This window comes from Euprymna scolopes, chromosome 7 (assembly GCF_053919585.1).
Source record: "Euprymna scolopes isolate OS-2025 chromosome 7, ASM5391958v1, whole genome shotgun sequence".
Taxonomy (NCBI): domain Eukaryota; kingdom Metazoa; phylum Mollusca; class Cephalopoda; order Sepiida; family Sepiolidae; genus Euprymna; species Euprymna scolopes.
Window position 1 is genome coordinate 49,854,223 of NC_136488.1, and position 22,384 is coordinate 49,876,606.

At 29.2% G+C, this 22,384-nt stretch overlaps 1 protein-coding gene across 4 annotated transcripts in view; it reads left to right on the forward strand.

Annotated features, from left to right (window-relative positions):
* LOC145279731 (transportin-1-like) overlaps positions 1-22,384 on the forward strand; it is a 71,564-nt gene that overhangs the window by 17,169 nt on the left and 32,011 nt on the right. For all 4 annotated transcript variants that reach the window (XR_013868437.1, XR_013868438.1, XM_080131025.1 and 1 more), the window contains exons 3-5: positions 19,478-19,734; positions 20,154-20,287; positions 20,500-20,581. Coding sequence is in view for 2 of the 4 variants with exons in the window: in XM_080131025.1 (XP_079987151.1) it covers positions 19,478-19,734; positions 20,154-20,287; positions 20,500-20,581 (473 nt within the window). In the remaining 2 variants the exon portion in view is untranslated. The remainder of the gene's footprint in view (positions 1-19,477; positions 19,735-20,153; positions 20,288-20,499; positions 20,582-22,384) is intronic.

A 22,384-nucleotide genomic window follows, 5' to 3' on the forward strand; every position in this document is an offset into this window, starting at 1 on the left:
GCATTTAAAATTCTTTTTCCCTCTTTAAAATAACTTATTTACGTTTCATTACTTGGTAAAACCATATTGACAAGCTCTTGGAACTTAAATGTTCAATTCGGATTGTCGACCATTATTTATAATAAAAAAAGAATCTTTGCTGTTTCTTTTAATAAATATTTGTTTCTCTTTATAACATATCTAAACTTTCACATTTTTCCTTTTTAAATTAGTTTTTTCCATTCACTAAATGAACTTAGAAATTTGATTATAAAGTTCTTGTATGACGTTTTTGGGTCTGTGCACTGCATGAGTTTCTTGGATTCCTTAATTTTTCCAGGGCATGTCTTGCTCGTTTAAGATTGGAAACAGAAACGGCACTAACCAGCTTCCTCCAAAAGAGGAAGTTCTGTTTAACGCTAAATCAAGTTTTGTTTAGTTAACCTAAAGTAAGTTTGGTTCAGTTGAAAATTTACACACACACACACACAATTATTTGTGTGTGTGTGTATGTATGTATATATATATATATATATATATATATATATATATATTCTGTGTGGTGGCTACTTTTGGTTACCTTAAACAAAATTATTTTCTTATTTATCCATCATTGCCTAGGTGGAGAATTAAAAATAAAGAATCTTTTTAAATTGGATTTTTAAGAATTTGTTATGGTTTTCTGTTATCTTTTATTCAATATTTGATTAATAGTAATTGAAAAAAAAATGAAATGCTTAAACATGGGGCATATAAGAATCTTGTCTCAGTTTTAATACAGATGATCACATCAAAATCTTAACTGTTGGCTTTAAAATTTCATTTAATTTCGAATTTCTTATTACAATTAAATTTTTAATGAAAACTGACAGAATTTAAATGTCATTTGAAATTCATTCAAGGAAAGTTTTCACCCTTATTGATGGAAAGTATTGCATAAAACCAGAATAAATTATTCTATTTACAACTTAAAAGAAAAATTGAAAATGAAAGATTAAATTAAGAGCATTTAAGAGCATTTTTCTCTTACTATTCTAAATCTTCTATGTGCAATCATAAAGTGAAACATCCCTCACTATAGCTTCATTTGCTTTGCTTTTAGGTCAGTTGTTGGTACATGTTTAAAAAAAGAAAAAAGAAAAATTCATAGTTTTCTTTTTTATCTGATCACCAGTTTTCTCTTGGATTACTAATTTCAGTGCAGGAGAATAAGTGATTAGAGTACTATCCTCATCCTTTGAAGTGCGATAGAATGCTAATTAGGACCACACCCCATATTGCACCGTTTGCTTACTTAATATTTGCTATGCCTATCTACAATTACTCTGCTAATAAGGCTTTCTAAATTTATGGTTTTTAAATTATGGTTCAGGGAACTTGTCATTACAAATCAGCAGAGCATTACTATTTGTGACTAAAGGAAGAGCCTATCAGGCATGTATATGCAATGTAATGTATGGAAGTGAAATCTAGATAATGAGAGTTGAGGACATGCGTTGTATGGAAAGATGTGTAATGTTTGGAAGAAAGGCTTGCATAAGAGGAAGATTAAAACAGGACAATATAGCGAGATGTGTTCAGAACAGAAGACTGTATGACCACATTGAAAGAATGGATGAGAGTTCTTATGTTAGATGTATAACAGTTTAAGTGGCAAGTTCAGTTGACAGAGGAAAGCCAGGGAAATTATGGGAGGAAGTAATAATCATGAATTTGGAGAATAAAGAGCTGGTTAGAGATAGGTTATTTTGGAAGTGAATTTTTTAAAGCTTTCCAACATATGCCAATATGTAAAAATGAAAATAAGACGGAATATAATGACAAACAGCCATAAGCTTCTTTCTATGATGTTATACATAACAAAACATTCCCTATACGTTTGTTTTAAACACAGATCTAATAATTATGCATTATTTTTCACTTTAGTTTGTAAAGTATATGTTTTGGTTATTGTTATAAGTAGCAATACCACACCATTTTTTTTTTCTTTAGATCGAATAAACTCAAATCAAGCATTATTGAAAAGAGCACAAAAACAAAAAAAATTAGTTTTTTTTTAAATCGGCCCATTGGAATTGGAGTTATGACCATTCAAAGTATCAAAAAATGTGTGGTTCACTGGACATTTTGCCTTAAGTCAGTCCTATTCACTAAGTACTTTTTAACGGACCGTCTTTTTAAAAATTTACCAAAAATCAGGTAATTATCCAATCAATACGAAATTTTCAGAGATTATTAAGAGAAGAATGAACTTTATAACAGAATACTTATTTTTCATAAACGATATATATATATATATATATATATATATATTTTATTTTTATTTTTTTTGCTTACAAAATCCCCCCTTGTTTTGAGGGGGTTCTAAATATGCTTAAAATAATCATCTGAAACTGAACAAAGCATATTGTCTTGTTGTAAGGGACAGGATTATAGATTTTAAAAAAAATTTAAAAAAACTTGTTTGCATACCTTATTTTGACGTATGAATATCAGAAATTTAATTGTGTTTAATTCTGCTTTTGAGTTTGGAAGTGTGAAATTCAGTGAATATGTTAAAGTAAAATAATTTAAACAAAACAAAAAAAAATTTTTAATATTTATACGAAAAAAGCCATTTTAAAATCTTCGATAAATTAACAATTTTTCCTTTTTTTTTTTGTGAGCCGAATAATGCATGACCATTATTAAACAGGGAATGCTTTGAAGAATTGATACAAAAAAAAAAAAAAAATCAATAAATATTGTGTCCTTTGTGTTAAAAATATAATTTTTTCCGATCCCATTTGAAAACGTTTGCCGCCTTTTGACTACGGTGGACCAAATGCGCTGAAATAATTTTTTTTATTCTGCTTTAAATTGTGTTCCCCTCCCATTTTGGGGGCCTGACCCCCACACACATACACATTAAAAACCAAACTCGTACAAATGATCACCCATCTGGTACTGGCCAGCCTCAGTGTTAATAATACATTGAAATTTTCGTCACTGAAAAATAAGTTGTTTTTTTTTTTTTTGGCCTGTTTGGTCTTCGGTAGTTTGCTTTTTATCAAGTACAAATCTAAACATTGTCTCAAATTGATGCGAAGTAACTGGTTGCCTATATGAATAAGTGGAATTATTTGAAATCCAGGTACTTATATTATAATATTTTTGCATATTCTCATAGAAAATCACCCTAGATCTTAGACAAGTAATAAACAAATTCTTTCAAAAACCTTTTTTTGTTTTTTCTTTTTTTTTTTTACTATTTATATACGTTTCTTGTGCAAAACAAAAAATGTCAATTGTTAACTTTGGGGAAATTTTAACATTTAAAATTTAATTAAAAATAGAAAAAGTTCTACATTATTCTGCTTTCTATATGATAAAATTCAGGGTTTTATCATTCTGGATAAAAAAAAGTTACTCAGAAATAATGGATTTTAATAAATGTAATTTCGTTTTAAAAAACAACTTGATTTTTCGGCCATTTTTGGCGGTGTCTAATCTAATCTGTTAACAAAGCCACTGGAAAAATGGTGGGATCCTTCTATCGATCCAGTAGATATCTCACTGCTGATGCAATTCTCTATCTATATAAGAGCCAGTTACGTCGAAGGATGGAGTACTGTTGCCACATTAGGGCAGGTCGATTTGCAACTTTTTTCAGAAAATCAACATGGCACTGGTGATGATAGTTGAGATTTGATGTGATAAGAACAGATACCAAAAATTAGATTGAACAGAAAATTGAGCATTTAATTTTAAAAATCGTGTAGAAACATGCTGAAAAATCCTTTATTTTCATAGCATTTTACACAACACCGACTTTGAAATTTCACTATTTTTATAAAAAATCCAATTAAAATTGATATATTTATATGAAATACATTGAAAGAAAATAAATACATGAATTATAATTTTAATTATGAATCACAACTAGCAAAATGTCTCAACTTTTTCTACATTGATTAAACAAAAATTGTAAAAAAACCTAATAAGCAACTAAGTCTTTTAAATTTCACAATCTAAAAAGATGTGGAGATGTATTACACAATATTGTAATTCTGTAACTTGATACAAGTTACAGAACCATGTATTTTAATTTTTTATCAAACACAATAATATAAACTGTTATGATAGAACTAAATTGTTCTGTATTTCAAGGAAAATGAAGGTCTAATTTGCTGGCATGATGACTTTATAATAATGTATCTATGTCTTGCTTCCTGCCCATATACAACTTTTTAGAAAAATCAATCAAATTTGACTAGTGTTTGGCTTCAAAATTGATAGCAGTAATCTTTTTCAGTCTTTTAAGTTGTTCACTATTTCTGGAAAAAACAACACGCAAAAACAATTATTTGAAAACACTTATTTTTTTATATTTTTGTGATGAAATATGAATAAAACTGACTATTGTTTGGGTAAATTGAGAAAACTAATAAAATTTAATGGATAAATATTTATTTACCTAATGAACAAAATCGTTTGAATGCCCTCTTCTCTCACATCTAATTCATCTGAGTTTATCATCGATATGATATTTTCCGAAAGTAGTGCAAAAGTATCATATTTGGAACTGTTTAAAACAGTAATTTGGATTTCAGTTAACTGTTTTGTTCTCTGAACATTAAAATATATTGTTATTGGTTAAAAAAAAATTGTCGGTTTTGATCTCAAACCAACTAACTGTATACACTTAGATGATAAATTTGACCAGAATGTTTGATTTATCATAGTGTTTGAGGATAGACACCTCTGGTCCATAAACACATTAACCTTGTGGCTTATGTTAGCCATCTTGCTTGATTCAAGGGACCAATTTTCTAAGCTTCATATCTTAGTTTAACTTTAAGAGAAATGCCATCAGCATACTCTCAAAAAGTAGACTCTGGTCATCACACTTAAATTATTTGTTTCTTCTGCTGTCAGATAATGATGATCGGGAGGGACACTATTTTTTTAGAATTCTACTTGAGGCAAATCTTGATAATTGTTGATACAAAGTTTCCCCAAAGGACCAGTAAATGTTGTTAGGCTTTTTCTTGTTACATCAATTAATTTAAAAATTGCTCTAAATGGCAGTTCTTCTAGTGGAACCTGAAAATTGCAAAATTTGTATGTTTAATAATACAGCCAGATTACATGATAAATACCAATATATTATTTTATTTTCCACAAAAAAAGAACATAATTGCAGGTGAATCTATAGAATTAATTTTACCTCCTTGTTAGCAGGACAAGTGCAGACAATGTGCCTTTTTGACAATTTCCTGTCTTGCACTTTACGGCAAAGTCATCACATCTCAAGTCGGGAAGTTTACAGCTACAAGAAAATATATCAAACAATCTGTCTTGCAGTTCCTTCATTCTTTTCACTTTGGTTGCTGGAAGAGATTTCCTGTCAATCTATTTGGTCCTCTTATAGCAAAATATAATTTACATTTTTGTCCTATATAACGTTCTTCTAACAAAGGCGATTGTGGATTAACTACTTGCCAAATACTAATTAATTCCTTAGCAATTAACATAGAAATCCCACTATTTTTTAAGTGGGGATAACTGTTTTGAGGAAATAACTAAAGTGGATGACTTGTCGTGAAGTTGGAGGTGCTGTTTCATCCAAACGACAAGGTGGACCAGCAAATTTTGTGAACCACGGGTTAAAACTGAATTTTGTGCTTTTACTGACATTTTAATCTGAAAAGTAAAATAAATAAATGGATTATAACTGAGGGAAACTGTTTTAGATTATCTTCCAGTTTCATAAGTAAAAAATAAGTGCTAGTTATAAGAAATAATGAAAAACTTTGTAGAGTTGCATTAGATGTATTGAAGAGAGGACAAAACCAAATCAGAGGCATAGTAGTGTTTAGTTTAGACATTTTTAGCAGACTTTAGCTCTTCCTTTGATAACATGAATTTAATCATAAAGAGATTCATTCTTGTCATTTTAAACGAGTGTTTAGAGTTTGAAAAACCAGTGCTTGTCCATCTATGTTACCATGCTATTTTTAATAGTATTTTCAAGTTAAATTTAATTTTTTAATTTTTATGAAATTTTGGTTTATTAAATTTTTAGGTGAAAGTACAGAATAGTCTCCTGTCTTCATGTTTAGAATGGTTTTCTAACTAATAAAGTTATTTTAGCACAATAACATAGATACACAAATAAGGAAAACCTTTAAAGCAGTTTCCTTATTTACTCGTATCTTTTGTGTTATCTGATTTTGAAACTATAATATTTAGAAGAAAAATACTGCTTAAAAACAATTACTCCTTGAAAATAAGAAATAAAAATTTGACATTAATTTTCTGCAAAGTATTTTTTTTATTAAGTAGAAAAACTTGAGAATTTATGTGGTTATGTTTCGTAAAGAATGTGTAGAATAAAATTGTATGGACTATTTATTTATTTTTTTTTTTAATATAAAACTGGAGTATTACCATATTTTAATAAAATTTTCAAATAGGATTTTGATGTGAAATATAAGGTTGGTGCAACCTAATAGAAAAACAAATTAAAAGATAAAACAATTATGTTTAAATTCACTGCAGACACTAATGATATATATTTTAAACAAGTCTTTTTCATTTTTCCTTTCGAAATAATTAAGCCTAAATCGTAATGCTTTCAAATTAAATAATAAACAAACGCTAATTTTCAATATCAATAACTAGCGTGTTTTGCGACCGTGAAATCTAAAATGTTTCCACCCCCAAAAAGTTCCTGAAATGAAAAAGCGAATTTTGGTCGCTATTATTTTAAAAAACATAATTTTGCCTTTACACTTAATATTTATTTTATTAATTCGTTATCCTCACTCATTTAATTTAAAAATGTATTTTAAAATTTTCTAAATAATTCCATTTTCTTAAGTGTTGTGGGTTTTGATGACTGGACGTTCTTAGCAATTCACCAAAAAACTTTTAATAGCTTCAGTTTTTTGATTTTTAAAGTCATTTCCTCAAGCAAAGATAATAATTTTGAAAAAAATATTTTGTGTAGTTCTTTTCTATGTCAAACCCCAACTATCATCACCATTGCCTCACCGGGGTTCCAAAATCGACCTACCCTATTGCCACATCTGGGCAGGAGTTGCTAGAAAGGACTTGTCCTGCCTTGATAGTTCAAAAGACTTTGTAGCCTCATAGGAGATGCCCTTTTCTCTTCCCTGCAACCTCTATCTCACAGAAGAGATGTTGCAAGTTTGTCTCTGCTTTATCGTTATTTTCATGGGAAGTGTTCGACTGAGCTTCAATCTATGGGCCCCCTTCGCTAAACTTTCACAAAAAACACTCGTCTAGCTGAAAACACTATCAATAATTCCCCCCACTCTTTATCTGTGCCTAAACCTAAATGTAGATTCCATGAACAAAGCTTCTTTCTTAGAACTGCACGCCTGTGGAATTGTCTTCCATTTTCCTGCTTTCCAGCTGACTACAATATGGTTGTCTTCAAGTTCAACGTAAACAAGTTCTTGATGAGCCGTTCCACTTAACAAATTTACTGAATTTCCATTACTAACGATTACTATATTGACCAATTGACTACTGTACACTCTTAACCCTTATCCTCGAGAGTCTCTGGGCCTTGATAAGTGGTTATGCCTATGTAAAAAAAAATAAATAAATAAATAAAAAATAAAATTTTGTAGAGATTATTTGTTTTTAAATACATTAAACTAATAAGGATAATTAAAATTCATTTTAATGGCTTCATGTTACCTTGACAATTATCGAGTGAGTTTCTAGCAGTGTCAGAAACCGATCTTAAGAATGCGTGAAAAAAATTGAATAATTCGACCTCTATCTTTACAAGCTTATAACTACTATATTATAACTACTTTTTTTTTTTTTTTTTTTCAATTAAAGGAGCAAAGACCAAATCTAAAAAAAAAATAACAAGTTAACAAATTATGCAATATTTGTTTTTTGTTTTTTTTTTTTTTTTTTTTACATCGGTTTTCTTTAAAAAAGATTTGAGAAAATCAACAAAATTTTACTTACTTCGGTTATAAAAATCGATATAAATTCGAAAAAACCACTTGCCTATAAAAAATACTATTGGAGGTTTAGTTCCATTCTTCATTGTTCAGAATTTATCCATATTTATATTTTAAATGCCATTTATTTTTTAAATAAAAGAATTTTTTAAACGACTGTTTGAAAAAAGCGCGATTATGCAAGCATTTTTACGTCTTTATCGAAAAAACGGAAGTAGCCGTTTGTCCTTGTTTAGAACTACGGATGGACAGAAGGCAGTAAAAACCACACGTTCGCGTTAGCCGTCTAGCTTTGTCCCTGAAGAAATGTGTTCCCATAGTTTAAAAATAGTCAAATTTTACTTATAAGTTTTTGCCTTTAAAAAAAAACATTCAAATTTTTTTTTTTTTCTTTTCTCAAATACATAAATATTTGGTTTATTATATTTTCATTCTTCTTTATCGAGTGAATTTTATATTTTTTTTTAATATCTAAAAAAGGGAAACATTAAATGAAATAGAAAAAATTGTCGTCAGCGTCCATTACTTACTGGACAATATAAGTAGAACAATTGAAAAAAAAAAAAAATCAATGTGGTTTTAAAAAAAAAAGGTTTTACACTTTGGACTTTAAAGGTAAATTTCAAAAACACTTTTTTTGTTTTAATTTACAATATATTATTTATTGATCTTTTATCTTCAATTTGTGATATGTAAAACTTTGGTACATAAATTATTAAAATTTTAATAGACTTTCAAAATATGGGGTGGGGGGTAAGAAACGTTTGTCTAAAATATTATGTTCGGTTTATTGGAAAGAGCATAACATTTCACATTGACCTTGAAAATATCGTAAAAATTGAACCAATAGAAAAATTTTGATAGATTTTTAAAGTTTAAAAATTGAAAAATATTTAACTCGTAAAATTCAATTGATTTCATTACATAAAAAAAGAAAATGGCTGCATGAAAGCTCGCGGGCACTTTGTAAACACTGTTTTTTAAAAAATATTTCTATTTTTTAAACAACTTTAATAGTTTATTTTGGAAGTATATTCCATAAAGAAAATAAACAACCCACTTTTAAAAGAGAAATTACGAGTTTTTTTATATTCGCATACATGTTAGGGGTGTCAAAAATTCTGATACACCTAGTGAGTTTCTACCACTATTTTGTATAATTTTTTTAAATTTATTTTTAAGTCATTAAAACTTCAAGATACATCGCGGCCATTTTTCCTTGTTCTTATGTAATGCTCGATACTACTTGTTTTTTTTAACAGAATAAACATTTACAACATCAAAAATTTATCGAGGTAGGTAGAAGAGTAACTTGCCTTCGGTAACATTTGTTATTTGACCACTTTTTCATACCTTTGTGGATTGAAAGTTATTTTACTTAACTGGATAAGTGGTTTGTGTGTAACTCATTTAAAAGCGTGGTCATTGTCTGTCATTCTTTTTAAAAAAAAAAATTATTTAAAAAAAAAAAATTCTTTTCCTTTCCTTTCCATTCCATAATTAAAACTTATATTTTCTAAATAATAACAAAAATAAAAGGAATACTTTGTAAGTTAATTGAACATGTGTTTACAGATTTTTTTTTTTTGTGTGCCACGACGCACAAATTCTCATGTTTATATGTGCTTGTCACTATTAACGACTAGCATAAAAAGTTTTATCCAATTCTTTTTGAATTTTAGGACAAAAGAAATTAATATATTCGCTATTAAATAGCGCTTGAACACAGTTTCTATCTTTGTTATATTTGTATTACAAAGCATCAACTTTGAGATTAACTTTTGACTGGAAATATGTACGTGCTGTATTCAAATTCCGTAGCAAAGACAATTATTTTACCTGATTAGCTAAAATAACTAGAAATGGTGTCGGCAGGTACAACTTCCGCTTTGAGTGTTTAAACACACACACACACCCAACCACTTATTTGCAAAAAGTGATCTACCGTCAGCGGGCATGCTATGTTAACATGTTTCGTCATTAATAGTCCGGTTTAAATAGCGATTTCTTCAAACATACAAATCACAAAAAAAATATTAAAATACCATTTTAAAGTAAATTTTATTGTGAATCCAGTTATATAAGTTTTATTTTGATGGACATAGGAGAAATGTACTTATTACTGATTTAAAGACTGAGTGTCAAATTAAGTAACAGTGTGCGCCTTGTCCAGCGCTAAATGCTATGGTATCTGGTATTGCTATTATAATTACTTTTGGGTTTCCATGTATTGAAATAAACTTCTATAAAGATGCACTTTTAGCAGCTTTTACATATTCCTGTAACTATAATTAATGGTGGAGAAAATAGCAAAGGTGCATATTCATTGTTACTCTGTAAGGAAATGTTAGTTGTAATGGATAGTTACCATAGAAACTATTGTCTGTATGCTTGCATTTTTGTAGGGTTTAGAAAAATGACAAATTTAATTCTATAAAATAGTACCTTTCTTCTGTGTTTGTGTATGGGCACTATCATCTATCCTTGTCTCCAAATAACAAAACAAACGTTGATGCAATGATGTTCATTCTTAGTTTAGAAATAATACAAATATTTATAAATTTAATTAAAGAACATAACTTATATGAGATTCAAGGGTTGGAACAAGAGTTTCTTGTGTAATGTTGGTGCACAGGCCCTGCTAGTTTAAAAAATTGCAGGTAAAATTTTAAATGCTATTCAAACTTTTCTCAACCATCACCATGTCTGCTTTCTTTTTCAGTCTAGCAATCGGTTACTACCTTCTCCCCCCCCCTCCCTCCCTCTAGAAAACTTCTCTTTCAGATAAATAAACCGTTTTTTTTTTTTTTTTCATCTATCCTAACTATATTAACATAACATCCTACCCTTATTTAATTTTGATTCAAAATATTTTGAAATAGTAATTTGCAAATCCCTACTGAATTATTTTAGAAATGGTTTCTAATTCATTAATGTTCTGTAATATACATTTCTAATTTGTATTGTCATATTTTATTATATACAAATAGTTTTGTTAACAGTAATATAATCATTAAAATTAATCTATATGATTACACAAAAAAATTTTCTCAGAATGTATTTCATTATTTTTCAAATGAGATTTACATGGAAACTTCAGGTTTAATTTTTACAGGCTTAGTACTAAGAACAGATACTGCACTATGATCTTAGCCAAAAGATAATGTTTTTATGAATAAATCAGTAATAATAAAAAAAATATTTAATCAGAAATCTATTGTATTCTTTAAATGGATGTGGATAGTGTAGTTTATGTCCTCCTTCCAGGAATTAACTCCTTTTTTGTGGTGGTAAGATGAGAAATTGTTTGTTCCCTCATGATACTATCTGTTCAGGGTAGTAAAAATATGCGACTTGAGGGAGCATATATTCTCTAGTTAATAAACTCATTTTCTATAAGTTTTCCTCCTATCTAAAACTATTGGCATTGGAAAGAAATCAATATTTTCTAAGTTTCTGAAATATGGCATGAAAATAGCATGACCACTTGTCTGTTTCTTGTTTCTATGTAACTTAAATTTTTATTTATTATAAAGTGAGTTATTAGAATTAAAAAAAAAATACAATAGCATAAAGTACTAAATTTCTATTTAAAAAAAAATAATTACAAAATTAAACTCACTAAAGTATATTTCAATTTATTAAGCAATTTGACTATTTCAATCTTTTAATAGTTAAAAAGTTATTAATATGACCTTTTGAAATTTGAAAGTTTCAACTGTCAAATCATTTTGGCTTTAAATCTTGATTAAGTTTACATCCAATATAATACATAGCAAAATTTAATTTTATAGCAATTTTATATTTGTTCAATGTAAATTACAATGCAGTCATTAAATTTTACTTTCAAAATCCACTATAAATTTTAAAATTGTACAAAGTGAATCAAGTATGTAATTAAGACTATGAAGTTCATTGAAACAAAAATACTCGTTTTTCAATATTCGTAAAACTGATTTTTCCAGTGTGTGTATAATGACTGCAATGTCTTGTCCAAGTGCCACCCCTTCATCCAGAAAAGTCGTTAGTATAATCCTAATGTTGCCAGTGTGCAAATAAAACTGTCACCTCAACATTTTCATTGCCACAGTCATCATCTGAAGGAATATCTGTTAATATAAAGATCTAACTTTGTATGACAGTTCCCATCTTGGTTCAAAATCTTTATCCAGCATAAAGTTAAAACTGATCATGTGAGAAATGTTCTACTTTATTTTTTTAATAAAAACAAGTCTCTACATATCAAAATTTTTATATATATATCTATATACCTATAAAGTTGATTTAATTTTATTCTCGCTCTAACATTGATATTAAAAACTTTCTTTTTCTAATTAAAAATTATTAAAACGCACTTAATATACCCTGTCATGAATATGCAAGTGACTACATGCAGGTTAACTAATTTGCATATTTCTTGGAAACAGAGCGTTAATTAATTACTTAGTTTTTATGGTTTCATTTCACTATTACACTGAATTCTATTTATGCATAATTTTTACATTCTGAATATTTGCATAAAATTTAAGAGGAAAATATTCTAGTACATGGAAATATTTTATGTATAAAAGTAACCGTATCGGTGTGTGTGAAAAATTTCTACCAAACTCCTCTGAATATTTGGTCTAAAGTTGAAATTTGTCATGTAGGGTATTTGGACCTGTAGCACACTTTCGATTTGTTTTTAGCCAGCAAAAATTGCTGCAAAGTGATCCAAATTAAAAACAAAACTTTCACTTTTTGTATTCATTTTTTTTTTTTTTTTTTTTTTTTCTCCCCCAATTGTTATCCTTATCTTCATAGTTGTTTCACCACGTTTCGGCCAACTCATCCTCTGGCCTTCTTCAGGTGGCTAATCACAGCAGGATAGAAATGCTGAGTCTTGTAACCGTATCTCCAATAATTACTGCCTTCCATAGTTGTTGTATCACCATGTTTTTGGCCAACTGATCCTCTGGCCTACTATAATACCATTTGAACAAACCTGACTATGTAAGATATAAATACCAAATTGGATTTATAAGACTATAAAATCCAACCTTGATTGCCCTTCAGGGCCCATGGTCAAGTGAATAGTGATGAGTCTCTATGGTTCCAGATAAGCATTGTCTGAAAATAGTGGTTTCAATCCTACCTAAAGCAGGCCAGAGGATTAGTTAGCCAAAACATGTTGTTGCAACAACTATGGAAGGCAGTAATTATTGGAGATACGGTTACAAGACTAAGCATTTCTATCCTGCTGTGATTAACCACCTGAAGAAGGCCAGAGGATGAGTTAGCCAAAACGTGGTGAAACAACAACTATAAAGATAAAGATTAACAGCCCCCCCCCCAAAAAAAAAATGAATACACTAATTATGGCGCTCCATCTCAAAGGATTCCAAAAAAATAAAATAATATAGAACATCGTTGACCATGACAGGTTAAGTCGAATAAAACATTACACCTGCTGTTTCTTTTGTGCATGCTCACAATTAAACATTCATAGCTAAAAAAGTCTCTTAATTTTAAACCTTACATATACATCTGTCAGTAGCTCATACAGGGATAGACGCTGGAAAGATAAATAACACTTAACGTTCTGGTTTTAATTCTAGTGGTTGGTGCTCAAGTCATATTTTTTTATAACTTTTGAAATCATTACTATATTGGATATATATATATTAGATAATGATCAATAAAGAATTGGCTCTATAATAAATACAGAATCTGCATGAATTAAAATATATTTATACATATTTTATGACTGGGCACACTGCTAGTGTGTGTATAATCATTCATTGAAGCAGCACTTACCATACGCTGGTTTAACTGACTTCTTCCAAAGGAAGAAGTTTCATGGGAGTATGAAATTCACAAGCGATCCTCCAGTCACATTTTTATGTAATATATATATATATATATATATATATATATATACACACACACACACATTCGTTTTCTATAACTGAAATTTTTCAGAAATATTGAGTTATTTCCACTTGTGCATTTTCTCCTTTTTATTTCAAGATGAAAAATTGGTCTTAGTTATTAATTTAGTCAGATTATAATATATGCTAGTATGGATTAAAAAAAAATTTGTTGTTTGTTTTTAACTTCTGCCAGCAAGCTGAATATAATTTGTCAGTATTTTATAACCAGCTTGTGACCATACTGAATTCCAATATTTTCTCCTAAATGTGTTTTGTAATTTGAGTTTAGCAGGACACATGCATGACATTATTTATATAAAAACTCTAAAAGAAAAGTATTCTTTTTGAATGTCATTTTTAAAGAAGCCAATTACTTCATAAATGAATGCAATTATGTAGAAAAGAAGCTAAATGTGTAAATTTTCTATTTAAAGAAATAGATTTTGGTTAAAGAAAATTCTTTTCTTTTCTTCTTTGCATTATTTGGCTTCTTTGAATGATTGTTGTAATCTTGGATGTTATTCTCATAATGTTTCAGCCAGTGTAACTGGAATCTGTGCAGAATTTCGAATGGAACCCTTTATTTAATCCAGAGTGTTAGCTTGCTCTCAATCAACTATGACCGGGTAGAAGTCTTGAGTAATTTGTAATCTTATTCTTAGTATCACCTGTACTGAAGATTAAACTTTTCTCACAGGAGATTATTACTTAGCACTTACAAGTTGCATCAGTTTCTTGCGAGCAATGAAAATTTTTAAACCTTAAACCTATTGGTTTTGATGTTTAGTATTTATTATGAAACCACTTTCTCTGTATTACTAAAAGTAATTTATATCTTGTGTTGATATAAAAATAAAATTTACGTAAAATTAATTTATGAAAATTTTTAATTACTGCTCCAAAAAACCCAAAAAGAATGAACAAAATTACTGTATAAAAAGAGGAAAAGCTTTTTTTTTTTTTTTTTTAAATATACCGATTTTTACTTTGACAGTGATTCTGTAACATTTAATTAAAATTTAGAGGCAGACAAACGTTAGCTATGTTGGAAATGTTCGACTAAAGAATTGTATGTTATAAGAGGCAAGAGTTACATTTTTTTTTTTCAATATTTATTAGATCGAATAGTTATACAAGGTAAATATTTTTGTAGGAACAGATTTTCTAATTTTTTTTTCCCCACTTTTCTATATGAATAAAAATATTTATAAAATAACCTTGTCTGTAAATAACGGTCTCTACCAAACTCTTATCAATTTTTGGTCTAGACTTGAAACTTGATATATATAGGGGGTTTGGATCTGTAAAACAAATTGGTCTTTAGCCATAAAAATAGTTGCTAAAATCAAAATTGCAAAACAAATGTAACTTTGCCAATAGTTGATTTCTTAAGTATCTTTCTATGCATGCACAAATATACATTCATAGGTTAAATGTTATTTAACTTTTTATATGGATATGGCTCGTAAGAGCTGTTTTGGTTTTAATGCTAGTTGATGGCACCCACATGTTTTTTACCTTTGAAATCACTACTATATATTGAATACCATATAATTGATAGAGAACTGGTTTTATACTAATAAACATGAAATCTGCATAAATTAAAATATATTTAAACATACTTTACAACTGGGCGGCCTGCTAGTAAATTAATGAAACTATTTACTATTAATAAACTATAATTGCTGTTAACAAAGACTGCTGATTTTAATTAAAAATTAAAATTTACTAGCAGATAGCATCCATCTAAAGAATATTAGTTATCTAAGTATTTTATAAAAAATTAAATCAAATTACATTTTCCTTTTCTAAAGAACATGGTACCATGCGATTTACAATAATTGGCTTTCAGAATAGAATCTTTATCTTGTAACAAGGAACATAAAAAATATATATTAGTACTTTAGAAAAACTTTTCATTACTGAAAAAGCAGTTTTAGATTTTCCTGAAATCATTTAGATGTTTATTTATTAGTAACATAATATTTAAAAACACCCTTAATTAAAAAATTTTTTTTAATTCTTGGGAGCTTTTACACTATCAGAACAAAATTTTGTAGTTGATAAATGGAGTTTTAAGATAAAAAAAAAAACAATGGCTTCTACTGTTTTTTTTTTTTTTTTTTTGTCAATTCTAATAAATTACAATATTAGCTTCCAAATTATGCAGTCAAAATTACCTGAATATTACTGAATTATTTAAAAACAAAAAACAACTTAAATCTTATTAGCAGGTGAAAAATTGTGGCCATCTTGTTTAAATCGAAATGGAAAATTCTCTCTTTTGGACTCTTATACAATAAGCAAATACGATTGTTTTCTTCGAATTCTATTTTCTTTAACAAATTTGCTACCATATCAATTTTTGTAATTTTTGTATAAAAATATGAGGAATACTTAAATACCATTGTTTTTGTGTGAAATTCAGTATTATGATTTTCAAAATTTTGTTCTGATGGTGTAGAAGCACCAATTCTTGCATTTACTAGTATCCGAAATTTCATATCGCATTCACAATATTTGGTAATGTTAATAACAAAAATAAAAATTATTGCTTTTACAGTATATAAAATTTTTTATTCACTTTTAATTCTCTCATTTAGTGTGCGTGTCTATGTATATACTTAGTGTGTCTGTGAATTTGTTAGACTCCAAAGTAACTGGATGTTTTTATAACTTTTACACAAATGTTCTTTGTATCTGTGAATAGTCTTAGATAGGTTTTGTATAGGAATGCTTCTGATAAGTATCATTGATAATCTAAAAATCTGATTAAAGAAGGAACCGTCTGATTTTTTTAAGTAAAAGTTAAAATCCTTATGCAGCCTAATATCACAAGTGCATTTAAGAAATTTTATCACCATACAAGCAGAACATAAAATTAAGTCGATTCTTTATAAAACAAGGGTATGTGAGAAAGGAATCTTTCTGTTTAGTGCATTATTGAACAATGATACTTAGCTTTTGCATTTAATTCAAGCCATTATATAAAATAATTTTATAAAATCAATGTTAGGTTCTCTACAGTGCAATTTAGACAATACTGGGTGGACCAAGTCACTGAAGCTAGGCGTATGAAGCAGTGGGTCCCTGATTAGAGCAAGCAATCGATGATTTGATTGAAAAATGAGTGATTTTGATGACAAAAGTATTGGAAGTGTGGAACATTTGTTGATCCTCGTTCAATCCTGTGCAATGTCGGGTCTCACTGCCAGTAAATTAAAAATATAAAACACTGAAGTCTTAAAAAATGGAACTTATTTAGTTAAAAATGAATAGAAAATTAGTTCTGCTTTTTTAATGTGGAGAACTTTTTTCTAAATTATAACTACATATCAAAGATACTGTGTAGAATGTTTTTCCTAAAATAAAATTCATGGTCCTAGGATTGAGTATTGTTGCCACATATAGGCAGGAGCTGCTCGAAACCCCTATTCTGCCTTGACAGTTCAAAACAGATGTTGTAACCTAGGTGATACCCTTTTCTCTTTCTTGCAGCGTTTTTTGATATAAAAGAGACATTGCTAGTCTGTCTCTGCTCTATCGTTATTTTTATGGCATGTGCTCATCTGAGCTCCAATCCCTTTGCCAAACATTCACAAAAAAAAGTTAAATGACCAGTTAAAACCACTATCAATAATTTCTCCTACTCTATCAATGCCTAGAACTCTCACTTGTAGAACTCTGTTTTTCAACTGACTACAATATGGCAGTCTTCAAATCCAAAGTAAACAAGTTCTTGTTGAACTGTCCCTTTAAATAATCAAATTATATACTAAGTTTCTACTAACAATTACTATGCTATTGTCCAATGACTACCTTACTCATTAACCCTTATCCTCGAGTGGCCTCTGGACCTTTATAAAAAAAAGTTTAGGCTGGGATCCCCTGATAAGTGATACATATCTAAAGCCATTGCTTTAAATAGTAAAGCTAGAGTGACTTAAGTGTCAAAGGTGACTCCAGAACACATCGACAAAATCATGTGACTTCTAGATGGAAATTTTCTGTCTTTTTCCTAGCAAGACTTCAGAGGAGAGGTGTCCAAAGAAGAGGGTATAGTGAAACCAGCTTTCTCTCTCTCTCTTGCATGTAACAGTCTTATTTTTTTCGATGATTGTTTTTCTCTTTTTAAAAAACTTTTTTTTATAAATTAATATCAGTATTTGTGGTTTTGTCAGCAAACAATGCAGAACCTTGATTTCTAACAGGTGTAGAGTAGTTTATACATATATCAGTAAGTTAAAATACAATAGACAAAGAAAATGGTTTGAAATATATAAGGGTTCAAATTGGAATTGTTTATTTCCTTCTTATATACCAAAGGGCAGACAGGCTCAACATAAAGTTGAAATCCCCCCCCCCTCAATTGGTATTTGATTAGATTGTATTTCTTTTGCTTTATCTTTATCTTTCTCTTCTTGCTGTGAAAATTGTCTGTCTCTGGATTTTGACTTTTTGATGGGAATTGTTTGGGGGAGTTCAAAGCTCTCAAACCAATTATCTGGGAAAAAAAAATTGACCTTTGATTTTGATTAATCTGATCATAACTTATTTGTAAATTTTGCAATTATCTCCACACAAACAAATGGGGGTGGGTAACTTAATTTCAATTTTTTTTTTCTTTTAGTTACCATTTCTATTTTTAAACAGAAAACATTAGAAAATATAGTTACAGAATTGTAATTAATATAATAGGAAATCCTTTAAAATTAAAGCTTTCAAATAAATCCATGAATTTTAAACTTTTTCAATTATTACAATATACATTTATGCATCCCACTTTTTTCATTAGAAATATACTTTTTATCGATCTATTTTTTAAAACAAGAGCCAACGGAACAAATTTTAGATTTTAATGTTATTTTAATTAAGATTTTAAAGTAGAGTTTTTATGAAGTTAAAATGGAAGGTGTGTATACTATTAAAATTTAAGTGTGATTTAAAAATATTTAACCCCCCCCCCCCCATTTTTTTTTTTTTTTTTTTTTTATTAATATTTTTTATTATTTAAGGGACAGCTGTCGGTGTCCTGAAATATAAAACCTATCTCCAATGAATATTTCATTTTGCATATCGTACAAACATTTAAGATGTAAAAGAAATAAGAAGCTAATGCCATCTTTAAAAATAGTTTCAAAATAATTTTGGAACATAATTTAGAATGAGACCCAAGAAACTGACATTGCAATTTTGAGAAATACGAAACAATAACATTCCTTAAGAATAAGACCTTAATTAAATTTCAAATATTAAAGACTTTGAATATTCGATTTATTTACATGTGACAAATATTTAAATTTCTTTTTGCTTCTTAGTAACAAGTATACAAAGAGAAAATCCTCAAATAAAAAATTTTTTGTAATATTGCTGAACAAAAATCAACACAAAGCATCTTAATACATAATATTCGGTTGGAAATTTCCAATAATAAAAACATTTGAAGATAAACAAAAACAAGCAAAGAAAGTAAGAATGAGGAGACATTTTTAATAAAATGAATTTTTGTATATTTTTATACATGTATTTCATAACACTTTGGTTTTGTTTTATATGGTTCATCTTTTGAATTTTTTATTTTTTAATTTATTTCAGATGATCCAACTCGGTCATTGAGTGGTCTCATTCTTAAGAATAATGTGAGAGCCCATTTTGAAAAATTTCCAGCTGAAGTGACCAACTTTATAAAGTCAGAATGTTTACAAAGTATTGGCGACTCGTCTCCTTTAATTCGAGCCACAATTGGGATTTTAATCACGACTATTGTGGCTAAAGGAGAACCTCGGAACTGGCCAGAATTATTGCCAAGTCTTTGTCAATGTCTTGACTCAGAAGATTACAGTGTTTGCGAGGTGAGCACAGCTAATTAATATTTCAAATCCACTTGAATGTGCATGAATAATGATCTGATGGATACCATCACAGGCTATGAAATCAGCTATGCTAAATTTACATCCTGTCCAATCTATTGTGGCACTAATACTATTGGGAAGTGAACCCTCCATCAAAATAGCAATTTGTGTTCAAATAATTGTATATTGTTAAAATAGTTTTTTGCATTAAATAATTTCAAAGGAACTTGATGTTAAAGTTATGGGTTGTTTTTATGAAAATCTGCACTTGTACAATATGGGTGCATTCATCTTTTAAAGTTTAAAAAATTTATAACTGTACCAGAAATCTATCCAATTTACTTTGAATTGAGTTCTTTTCTGTTTAAAATATTTTTGTCATGTTTATCTTTTTATTTATTTATTTTTTTTCTTTTTAGGGTGCTTTTGGTGCCATGCAAAAAATCTGCGAAGATTCTGCAGAGGCTCTTGACAGTGATGTTGTCAACAGGCCATTAAATGTCCTCATACCAAAATTCTTACAGTTCTTCAAGCACAATAATGCAAAGATTCGGTAAGTAAATGTTAGTTTTATTAAGGTTTTTTTTTTTTTCAAAAATCTTTTCTGCTTAGATTAAATTTTTTAGCTTGTAATAAGTTTTATCACAGTGCCATTATGAAAAAGTACGTTTCTTTTTTATATACCTATTAAAAATTTTTATATTTATTTTATTTTTATTCTTTATAATAAAAAAAACATTGATTTTTATCTTTTCCCTTCTTCAGTTCCCATGCAATTGCATGTGCCAACCAGTTCATCATAAGTCGTACACAAGCATTGATGATGCATATTGATGCTTTTATTGAGGTAATTTTTTTTTTTTTTTTTTTTTTTTTCCATTGTGTATTAGATTTATTTTATTATATACTAGCGAGGGGTATCTGGCGTTGCCTGGGTGTTTTTCAGTGTATGTGAAAAAACCCCGGAAATATGAAAAAAAAACAAAAAAACAGGTGCCCGTGAAAAAAAAACGAAGTCTTCACGACGCGCAGTTGGAAAATAGTAAAGTGTTGAAAAAAACAGGTGCACGTTTTTTATTGACGTGACGGCGATAGGTATTCAGCAGTTACGATTTTGTGCGGGACAGTTTTGAATGAGGTGAATAAATCGGTTTGTTTGTTTTTAAAAACTCGCTTCCTGTTTATTAGGAGGAGCGAAATGAAAGCTACAGTCTGATATGACGAAGTCGACATTGAACAAACGTTACTTAGCTCTCTTGAGACAACTGGCTTTCGGCCTGTGATTAGAGTCGAGTTTCGCTTTTTTTTATACCGAAAACCAAATGTAACGCGTGCCGGTGCGGGAAATGTGGAATAATTAACGTTTGAAAGTCAATAAAATTAAATAGACAGGCGAGCTCCATGGATAACTCTAAGATATTACAATTTATAGATGATATAAAAAGTTTTAAGAAGTTGTGAACCGAGCAAGCGCTTCTTTGAAAGAAGCCTTTTGTGGACATCGAGGAAAAGCGTACATACATACACACATACATTTTCGCTTTTATATATATAGATAACTAACAGAAATAACCAGCTGTAAGTTATAATTTTAAAATGTATAACTATTTTGATTATAATATAAACATTTCCATTACCTGGTTTGTAACAGTCATTAGAGGTAGGGAGTACTGGGTCGGGTCTTCAGATTTTGGTGGAGACCCCCTCAGATCAAAATATGCACTAAACCTAGGTAAGAATCGAAAAAATTTTGAAAAAAAAATCAAAATTCATCTGTTAGCACCATTTTTTAGATTTATAGGCTCCGGGGGCCCAAAAACGCCCATTTACCCATCTTTGCAAAAGAAGGGATAAGAAATAGCAGTTGAAACTTAGGTATTTTCACTTCTTTTGACTTGGTCAATGAATTAGGATAGGAATGACACAATGTATAGCTAAATTGAGTTTTATTTTAGCATATAAAAGTCATTTTTTAGTACAAAATCGGGATTTTAGCACAATTTTCACGGTGATTTACACCCTAGATGTCATTCATTTTGCGGAAAGAAATACCCTTAATCGTCCAGTGTTCCAAATCTGGTAAATTTTACATAAGAATGTTTCTTACAAAGCTTCATACAAAAATTGTAAGTGTTATTTAACTAGTTTCCCAAGGGGCTTGGGGACTAGTACTAGTAGAATCGAATGATTGATAACATTGTAGTGTTATCTGAGAAAGGAGTTTTGTTTATTTGGTCAGTTCAAAATGAGACTCTGAAATGTAGAGTCTCCTTGCTATGTTATTTTTATCATAATCATAGCACACAGTTGAAATCTCCTTCTCCTTGGGTCCATTCATATTTTTATTTGGGTCCATTTTGAATATCCTGACACAGTTATATTTCTCTTTCAGGATTGTATTGAAGAGTAAGCCGGTAGAATGAGTAGTGTTGCAGAGCAGTTCACAACTTTCTCTTTTGGTGATGTTCTTCCTTCAGAATATGAAGTCATTGCTAAAATTCTTGAAGTCGCACCATCTGGACAACCAACTGAAGAGAAAGAGACTAGACTCAGAAAACAAGCTGTGTCAGATTGCGCCAAGGGATTAATGATAACCTGGTCGAAGGCGTTCTCCGCATCTAATGTTCTGTCTGCGAAATCGGTGAAGAAG